Below are 10,538 nucleotides of genomic sequence, written 5' to 3' on the forward strand. Positions count from 1 at the left end.
TCTAGGGAAATCCAAGTTGAGGAATTCAAGATCTTCAGTTTCAAACCTGTAAGCAAAGCATTAGAATGGCAATTTAGCTGTGTATTTGTTTGCAAATGAGGGCCAGTTGAGTTGAAGAAAGCTTCTAGCTTTGCCAAATGTCCCCAGCAAAACTTACAACTGTCTTGAAAGTTAAATATTTTTGAAAAATATGTGCAATGCAAGTTATTTCTCTCTGTTAAGTTATAACTAGAGACAAACTGAGATTGGGGCCCCATTGTGCCAAGCACTGTGACAATCCTTGCCCCAACAAGCTTACAAGGTAAGAAGCATCCAATTTAAAAACCACTCAAAATTCCTTCTCTTCCATTCTTAGGCAAAATTTTGCTTTTGTACTGATGAAAACTTAAAAAAACTCCAATAATTTAAAGCCCAAACTGCCTTTTTTCAAAACTATATAAATAGTGTCCCAATTTCTTTATAAAACTAACCTCATATTTAGGGCTTATGAAGCCATGTTGCACTGAAAGCATTGCAAATCTATTATTGATATAGTGCCAAAACAGTGCCAGGTGCTTTACAGAGACTACGAAAACAAGGTCCCTTCCCTGAATGGTTTTCAGTCTAGATAAACATAATTCAAATAAAGGGTGTGTTGTCATGCACAAAAGCAAAGTGAATGAATGATTAATTTTAGCACCATCCTCTTAAATTCCATTTTTGATTATACATTAGACCTGAGTGAACAATCTGTAACAAATAGCTTGTTTGAAGATGCAGATCTCTTCTCACCCTGATGTGAGGGGCTAACACCCTGCGCATACAGGCAAGGTTATTATTTCTGAAAATTCACCCTGCAGTAAGATCAGATGAGTCTTCTCAACACCAGCGTGATAATATAAAAAGGCCTGGCATGTCACTCTATAAGGCGGCGCAAACTAGTATATAGAGAGGTTCTGTAGGAAGAATGCAGGAGAAGGTTTAAACTGAGGCTTGACTCCTACTGTCCTTTAGGGGGACGGATAGTTCAGTGGTTTGAGCATGAGTCTGCTAAACTCAGGGTTGTAAGATCAATCCTTGAGAGGGCCACTTATGGATCTGGGACAAAAATCAGTACCTGGTCCTGCTAGTGAAGGCAGGGGGCTGGACTCAATGACCTTTCAGGATCTGTTCTATGAGATAAGTATATCTCAATATATTATTTTTTTAGCTAAGAATTAGAGCAGGTTGGAAAACATTTTTTAAAATTGACAATTTTCAAGGAAGTTACTATTTTTTGTCAATTTCATTTTTAAAAAAAGGTTCTAACCACTTGGAATTTTGGATACAGGCCCAGATCCTCAAGGGTATTTAAGTGCCTAATTTGATTTCAGTGGGAGTTAGGTACCTAATATCCTTTTGAGGATCTGGGCCTAAGCCAGTAACTATGTTGTATATTTAGCAGTGAGGGACTCATTTCATTCACAGATGCTACCTACATAATAACAATAAATAATAACAATAAGAATTTCACAAATAGATCACTGTTATCATATATCAGATTTTTCTCCATACACGATAGTTGTTTCACATCACTTCTAATCAGATACTTTGCTAAAATTAAGGTATGAAGAGAATGGATAAATAATGAAACAGCAAACACTCAAGATACAAAGAAAGCCACGGCACTGTAGACCACACAGGATCTGCAGAGCTAATAAAACTGACCACAGTAAATGTTGAGGTTTACTCTGGTGTCTCAATGATCAAAACCAATTTGTAATAAAATTACCTATAATTAAAGGGCAAAATTCCCATAGGAATATTTTTATTTTATCCCTTTGGAAGCAGCAAGCTTTTCAGGTTAGCCTCCATAGTAATAATCTCTGATTGAATGAATAGCAGAATGACATTTAAAAAGCAAGAAAGAAAATAAATCCATAGAAGAAAGAGATGGAATAGCATGAGATACTTCATTAATCTATTATAGGTCATTATTATTGCTTTATTTATTATACACATTTCTAAGACTGCAGTAATTGTCACTGTCTGTTGTTTTTGGTTGTTTTTATTGAAAAAAACCTCTCAACCCATTTTTTTTATTACTATAATATATATATCTTTTTATTATCAAATGTACACAACATATTGTATGTATATATTAGTTGAAGAATGAAGAAAATATTTTTTATTTCAGATTTATTTTTCCTTTAGCAAAGCTATAGTATAATATAAACTAAATATTTTAACTTTTTTCAAAACAAAATTTTTCTTAGTCCAAAACTTCACTTTTTTAACCTCTTATAATCCCCTTAAAATGGGTAATAACAAATAAACAGAAGCAACCTTGAATATACATTGTAGAGGGAGAAGGACTGAAAATGGGACATAGAGGATTTTACCCCATGTTGCCACTTCAATGAATGAAAATTTCTACCCATCTGATGGCTATTTCAGGGCCCATTTGAAATAAGATTGTAGTGTAAGTCCGATTCTTAGTAGCCAAATTTCTGCATCACTGAACCACTATTTGGCAACCTTATTGGCAATATCAGGTTCAAGGACTGAATGGTCATGGATATTGAACTTGCCCTGAATCATCTAGGGTCTTTCCTTTGGATGTCAGTGAGCTTCTGAACAAGCCCCTACTGTTGGTTCCCAGATCATTGGCAGAGCAACCTGTAGAAACTTGCAGTCCATGCTGTACCTACTGCGGATTAACAAAGGACAATCAGTCTTTAAAGTTATCAGTCTGGAGGTTATAAACCTGGAGCACTAACAAGTCACTCCAAATTCTGAGACATGAAAAAAGAAAACAGTGCTCAGAATGATACCTACATCGATCACTAAATGTACTGGATCCTTAACTATACATTTCAGGATGGCCTAACAGGAGAATTGAAAAGGAAGGTCATGAAAGGAAAGCTAACAAAAGGCAGGAAGTATAAAGGATAATACAGGGGAATTATTTTGCTCCCAAAATAATATTAAAGTAAAACAAACCACTCTCGATCTGCATTTCTGCTTCAAATACAGCACTTTGTGGCCCATAAATATGGACATGGCAAAAAGAATCTTTTCCTCCCTACATCCTGGCTGCAGACCTAAAATCAATACCAGTTGCCTAAGTAAAATCTCACCCTGACAGCACCTCCCTGCTGGCTATGCAACAATACTAATGGTCTTGTAGTGGTCTTTAGACAACACAAGGATGTCAATATAATTCTGTTCCACTTTTCTTGCTTGCCAGCTTCCATCTGCAGCCAATTCATAACTTTGGTTACGCATACCTTTGCACAAATGGGCCATCTCTCCACCTACTCACTTAGCTGTCCCTTTCCTCACTCCAGCGCTTCTCTGATCACTGTGACAGCCTTTAGAGTATGTCCCTCCAAATCTACTTTACCTTTAATATTTCACTAAAATGCCAATGAAAACAGCTTTTTCCCCATGGGAGCTCAAAATCTTCTTTTCTTATTCAACCACAATAGACAAAGCTTATTCCCATCAGACTAAACAAATAAGCAATAAAGTCGGAAAATCAGGGACACATATTGAGGACTTTTCCATTTTGCCCTCAGAATGTTTCAGAGCAATATTAGTTAACTCCTTAGGGGAAGTATTCCAGTTTGTTTAAAAAAAAAAAACCCACCTCAACTGATGTATTAAAGAAAAATAAAGCAAAACTACTGTGCATACGTTTTGATAAAGAACTATACAAATCATTCTAAAGATTTATGCCTAAGAAATTCACATTTTGTACACTGACAGATCTGTGCATACAAGCACACAGATACGTACAGAGAAGGGAAGTCGCTCTTTAAACTGACAAATCACGTGCGGGCTTCAGTTATGTTCTTCAGTTTGACACTTGTCTGGCACTAACATCCTTCAATAGAGAATGTGTGGTCTAGCACACCAAGCATGGGACTATAACCCTGTAACCCTAAGACCTCTTCAGTGCCAGCTGGCAGAGGGCCCACTGTACTGTACCTTATTTCAGGCCTGACACACTCACTACATCCAAAACATTGCTGTCCTAATAATTATTTGTAAAGAGTATTGTGTGAAGTATCAAATGAAAGCTGATGACACACCGGTTATTAATAGCATTGTATGATGTATGTCTGGATGCATTGTATGTAAAGAGTTATGCTTGTATGCTGGAAATATGTGCCTACAATATGATTTGGAGGCAGAAATGATAAACAAGCTTGTCCTAGACAAACGAACACTGTTTTGCCTGTGTCATCAATGTAAATTAAGCAAGATGATGCCAGAGATAAAGGGTGGTTCATGTGCATCTGAGGTAAACACTGTTATCAGGAGACTGAGGAAACAACATAGTTTCAGCACATGGAGGACATACCACAGTCTGAATCCAAGGGGATTATCTTAACTCTGGAGACAAAGACAATGAACTTTGGGGAATATCAAGAGAAGCAAAAAGGCATCTGGTTATCCATCTCTAAGGGAACAGAGCTGAGAACTCTTTGCATCTATGAACAGCGGATCCCCAACTATGTGGGTTGTGTATGTTGAAAAGTAACTGTAGGTGGAAAACAGCTTTAGACAAAGTTTGCAGCCTGCAGGTTATATGTGGACTCTTAGAAAAACATTATTCTTTTGTTTCATTTGTAAGCATTTTCTGTTTCTATTATCTTTGCTTAGCATCACTTAAATCTCTCTTCTTTATTAATAAACGTATTCATCTCAATGTTGTTATTCGTTATAATGTGAGGTGAGCATCCTCAGTTAAGCCAACAGGCTGGTGTGTATTCTGTCTCTTCAGAGCAATGGACTTGGTAATTCTGTGGGCATCCACTGACAGGGGAGGATGCTGCAGAGGAATGCTTTTATAGCAGCGTTGGAAACTCAAAGTACAACAAGGGTTAGCCTGCCAGGCAAAGGTTGGACTGGCAAAGTCCTAAGGAGCTTGTTCACTGGCTAACAAACTGGGGTGGCAGGCAGCAGTATAGCACCAACAAATCTCTCTCACACTGAGGCAGAAGGGTAACAAGGTGACTTACAGTTCTGGATACTCCGAAAAAGCATCACAGGAGCATAGCTGGGCAGGATTTCCACACAGTTTGCTGGTTAGCTGAGGTTCACACTTCAAAAACTAGTAAACTAGATTTTTAAGTGATTCACAGTGTGAAGACGGGAAACAGTCAAAAAGGTTACCATTTTGTCATTTTCTGTGTGTTTATATCAGGTGGAGATCGAACAAAGGAAAGTATAAGGATTAGTGCATAGCAGAAAAGGTGGGATGAGCAAAGAAACATGTTGAGCTCACCAAGAAGCAGTTAGAAGAGCTGAGTGCGCAGTGAAGTCCATCAGCAGCTGATCAGGAGAAATCGGAGCTAGCAGCCATGCTGCCCTCATATACCATCAGGCAGGATGGGGGCTAGAAGGGGTCCCTTTTTTCTCCTACAGGGCATGCAGGAGAACAAACAGACAGATCACCAGACAATGCAGCAGAGACACCAGCAATGGTAAGAGGTCCAGAGTTCTGGATGCTGGGGTGGAAAAAACTACCGGGGAGGAGAGATTAATGGATCTGGAAGCCAGGTGTCAGAGTGAGAAGGCAGAGCTGTGTGGTGTTTAGATGCTGCATGTGATTATTAGAACTGGGAGCACTGGCTGTTTGGAGTCTGAAAGGACAGGAAACAGGAAGGAGGGGGAGGCGTTGAGGAGGCTGGGAGAGTTACAGAGTGTGCAGCTACAGCATGGTAAAGAGATTTCCACTGTAAATAAAGTTCTGTTGAAGTTTGTTAATACCTTGCCTGGTGGATACAACAAGCTGGAGCAACAGAAGCTTGCTTACCATGTAAATACCATCGATGAGGTTATATTCTATAGTGATAGTACAGTATGTAAGCAGCACATTTTTAAGACCAAGAGACAGAAACCACCCCTGAGAATAGGAATACTCTGGGGGGAAAAGAGAATGGAACAGCACCAATTCTCTCTGTGCTCAGGACTTTTCACTGACATGGGGGAGGCAGGATTTGCCACTAAAATAACATTGAAAATGTTTAAATAGGGATACTCAAACTGGTTAATTTATTCCAGTCACAAATCCCTTCACCCTCCCTCCTCAAGATCTTTATTCCAAATTCAGATGGAACCCTTTAGAGAGTTGCAATAATAAGGTTATTTTTCCCCATTCACATACCTTTTTTCTTGTGCCACCGCTGTTCCAGATTCTTGCCAGGACTGGAGTTGATGATATGCTCAGTCCCTCCTACTCTCTGGCTGTGGCACACAATAGTTTGCACTCTCTGAGGGCTGTAATACGTAGCTCTGATATCAGTTATTGTGTTTAGCATGCAGGTGCTGGGTGGGGGTGCTAGTCTGGAATATACAAAAGATCAGTCTAGATGATCTGGTGGTCCCTTCTGGCCTTAAACTCTATGCTCTATGTGCCCAAATTATTCAGACTTAAATGGCCTGAATAGTTCAGAGAAGGCTCAGATAAGCATCTTAAATATTTGATGCTAATCCAGACTGAATCAGTACCTACAGCATTTTGAGGGTCACCCATCAGAAATTTGTAGACTTACTGGGTGAAAGCCTGAGGTCTTCACTCAGGAAATCGCCAGTTGCCTTCCATTGGATTTAACTAAATTAATTGCTGAGTAGTGGTGATGGGACAGATTAGTTTCAGCATAAATCAAACTAGTTATGGCCAAAATACATCCAGAGTAACATCACTGACTTACACAGAGTTACACTGAATTTACACTGGGCTCACTGAGATCAAGTTCTTTTGGTTCTATAGTAGATTTCAACCATATTTTTTGTCCTTCCTGGAAACTCGGAGCACTACATGTGTTTGTCCCAGGAATGACTGAACAGACTGTGGTGTTAATACTGGTCCCTCCCACATTGCTCCCAGAGGTACACAATGGGTTCCATATATGATCAGGTACAGAATTGTAGCATTTTTATTTACAGCTTCCTATGATGGCTCTTTACTTGTTCTCTATCAGGCACTTTTGAGACCACATATATTAACAATTTTAGGTTACCATTGCTATGAGATAAGATTTGAAAAGGTGTTTAAAATCAAGGGAACTGGAAATTGTTAAGGTAAAAGCCTAGCTAAGGCCTGGTCTACACTACGACTTTAATTCGGATTTATCAGCTTTAATTCGAATTAACCCTGTAACCGTCCACACAACGACGCTATTTAATTCGATGTAAAGGGCCCTTTAAATCGATTTCTGTACTCCACCCCAACGAGCGGAGTAGCGCCAAAATCGATTTTAGCAATTCGAATTAGGGTTAGTGTGGCCGCAATTCGATGGTATTGGCCTCCGGGAGCTATCCCACAGTGCATCATTGTGACCGCTCTGGACAGCAATCTGAACTCGGATGCACTGGCCAGGTAGACAGGAAAAGCCCCGCGAACATTTGAACTTCATTTCCTGTTTGCCCAGCGTGGAGAGCACAGGTGACCACAGATACCTCATCAGCACAGGTAACCATGCAGGCTGATAATCGAAAAAGAGCACCAGCATGGACCGTGAGGGAGGTACTGGATCTGATCGCTGAATGGGGAGAGGATTCAGTGCTTGCAGAACTTCGTTCTAAAAGACGAAATGCAAAAACTTTTGAAAAAATTTCCAAGGGCATGATGGAGAGAGGCCACAATATGGACTCTGAGCAGTGCCGCGTGAAGGTCAAGGAGCTCAGACAAGCCTATCAAAAAACAAAGGAGGCAAACGGTCGCTCCGGGTCAGAGCCGCGGACATGCCGCTACTACGCCGAGCTGCATGCAATTCTAGGGGGGGCTGCCACCACTACCCCACCTTTGTTCGTGGATTCTGGGTCGGGGATAGTCTCGACGCCTGAGGATTCTGCCGATGGGGTAGAGGAGGAGGAGGAGGAGGAGGATGAGCTTGCAGAGAGCACACAGCACTCCCTTCTCCCCAACAGCCAGGATCTTTTTATCACCCCGACTGAAGTACCCTCCCAAGCCTCCCAAGCCAGTACCCAAGACTCTGACCCCATGGAAGGGACCTCAGGTGAGTTTACCTTTTAAAATATAAAACTTGTTTTAAAAGCAAACGGTTTTTAATGATTACTTTGCCTGACTTTGCATTCGCGGTCAGTTCAGCTACTGGAAAAGTCTGTAGCTACTGGAAAAGTCTATTAACGTGTCTGGGGATGGAGCGGAAATCCTCCAGGGACATCTCAATGAAGCTCTCCTGGAGGTACTCGGAAAGCCTTGCCAGAAGGTTTCTGGGCAGTGCATCTTTATTCCCTCCTCCATGGTAGGACACTTGACCACGCCATGCTTGCAGCAAGTAATCTGGTATCATTGCCTGACAAAGCCTGGCAGCGTATGGTCCCGGTGTTTGCTGGCATTCAAGCAACATCCGTTCTTTATCTTGTTGTGTAATCCTCAGGAGAGTGATATCACTCCTGGTAACCTGGTTGAAATACGGGAACTTAATTAAGGGGACAGAGGTGGCCGTTCCTACTGGGCTGTTTGCCTGTGGTGGAAAATAAATCCTTCCCTGCAGTTAGCCAAGCACAGATGGGAAATTGGCCCTGAGTTTTTCGCGTTTGGCTAGCAGGGATCTTCCCTGTTACCAGCCACGCGGTGGGGGGAGGGTACCGTGATCATCCCAGAGAATTCATGGCGAGGGGGGGGGGTCGGCGGCGGGGGGGGGTAGTTTGGTGCCTGCAGGGATCTTCCCTGATACCAGCCACGCGGTGGGGGGAAGGGTACCGTGATCATCCCAGAGAATTCATGGCGAGGGGGGGGGTTAGTTTGTTTTCTGGTGCTGCTGAATGTTAACAGAAAAACCGCAGCACTCTACTTCCCTGAAGGGGCCCAGACAAGCCCCACCACACTGCCCCCCCCCAACTGGCTGAGATTGGCCAGGCTTCTGCAGCACTCTACAAGCTATGCTTGGTATGTGGGAAAGCACGGCGCAGAAGCTTACCATGGCCGCATGCAAGCCGAATTCTGTTGCCCAGACCTGTGATCTCTAGCAGCAAAGCCACAGGCACTCAGCATTAAGAGGCAAAATGCGACCTTGCACAGAAATCACATGTGCTATGTAATGTGAACAGTGTTGGTCACCGTGAAAGAGTATAAGCATTGTTCTGCAAAATGTAGCTTTTAAAACAATTCTCTCTTTTTTCCCCTCCCTACAGCAGCTGCAAATTCCTCAAGCCTCCCTCCTCCATCCCGAAGGTTATCACAGATAAGGCGTCGTAAGAAGAAGACGCGAGACAAGATGTTTTCTGAAACATGCAATCCAGCAGGAGTGACAGAGCTCATCTGAATGAGTGGAAGGAAACAGTTTCAAAGTATAGGAAAGAAGTCAGTGAACGTGAGGACAGGAGGGACCAACGTGAGGAGAGGAGGGACCAACGTGAGGAGAGGAGAGACGATCGAGATGAGAGATGGCGGCAGGAAGACCAGAGGATGAAGGATGCAACGCTGGGGCTGCTCCGGCGTCTGGTGGAGGTTCAGGAACGGCTGCTGGAAAACAGACTGCCGCTTCAGCCCCTGTTCCACCCTCCCCCCTCCCCATGTTCCGTATCCTCCTCACCCAGACGTGTAAGAACGCGGCGGGGGAGGCTCCGTACACCTTCCCATTCCACCCCAGTAGACAGCCCAAGCAAAAGGCTGTCATTTTTTTAACCTTTTCTTTGTGGCTTTTTCCTTCCCAGCAATCCTCCTCCCAAATACCACCCGGGTTCCCTCCCTCTTTTTCTAATCTATTAATAAAGAATAAATGATTTTTAAATGATAGTGACTTTATTTGGTTTGAAAGAAAGCTGGGGGAAGGGGCAGGGTGGGTTCCTTACAGAAAATCAGTCAGTAAAGGGGGAGGGTTTTCATGAAGGAGAAACAAACAGATATTTCACACGGTAGCCTGGCCAGCCATGAAACTGGTTTTCAAAGCTTCTCTGATGCACAGCGCTTCCTGGTGTGATCTTCTAATCGCCCTGGTGTCTGGCTGCGCGTAATCAGCAGCCAGGCGATTTGCCTCAGCCTCCCACCCCGCCATAAAGGTCTCCCCCTTACTTTCACAGAGATTGTGGAGCACACAGCAAGCAGAAATAACAATGGGGAGATTTCTTTGGCTGAGGTCAGAGCGAGTCAATAATGATCTCCAGCGGCCTTTTAAACGGCCAAATGCACATTCTACCACCATTCTGCACTTGCTTAGCCTGTAGTTAAACAGCTCCTGACTCCTGTCCAGGCTGCCTGTGTATGGCTTCATAAGCCATGGCATTAAGGGGTAGGCTGGGTCCCCAAGAATAACTATGGGCATTTCAACATCCCCAACGGTTATTTTCTGGTCCGAAAGTAAGTCCCTTGCTGCAGCCCTTTAAACAGAGTAGTGTTCCTGAAGACGCGAGCGTCATGAACCCTTCCCGCCCAGCCCGCGTTGATGTTGGTGAAACGTCCCTTGTGATCCACAAGTGCTTGCAGCACCATTGAAAAGTACCCCTTGCGGTTTATGTACTCGGTGGCTTGGTGCTCCGGTGCCAAGATAGGGATATGGGTTCAGTCTATCGCCCCACCACAGTTAGGGAATCCCATTGCA

At 42.9% G+C, this 10,538-nt stretch overlaps 1 protein-coding gene across 1 annotated transcript; it reads left to right on the top strand.

The window, feature by feature from the left end:
• Window positions 1–7,070: 7,070 nt before the first annotated feature.
• LOC135973032 (myb/SANT-like DNA-binding domain-containing protein 2) lies at window positions 7,071–10,229 on the top strand. The gene is made up of 2 exons (XM_065554294.1): window positions 7,071–7,991; window positions 9,133–10,229. The coding sequence occupies exons 1-2, from the start codon at window positions 7,451–7,453 to the stop codon at window positions 9,261–9,263; spliced, it is 672 nt and encodes a 223-aa protein (XP_065410366.1). The 5' UTR covers window positions 7,071–7,450; the 3' UTR covers window positions 9,264–10,229.
• The last annotated feature ends 309 nt before the right edge of the window (window positions 10,230–10,538 follow it).

Source organism: Chrysemys picta, chromosome 8, assembly GCF_011386835.1.
Source record: "Chrysemys picta bellii isolate R12L10 chromosome 8, ASM1138683v2, whole genome shotgun sequence".
Lineage (NCBI taxonomy): Eukaryota > Metazoa > Chordata > Testudines > Emydidae > Chrysemys > Chrysemys picta.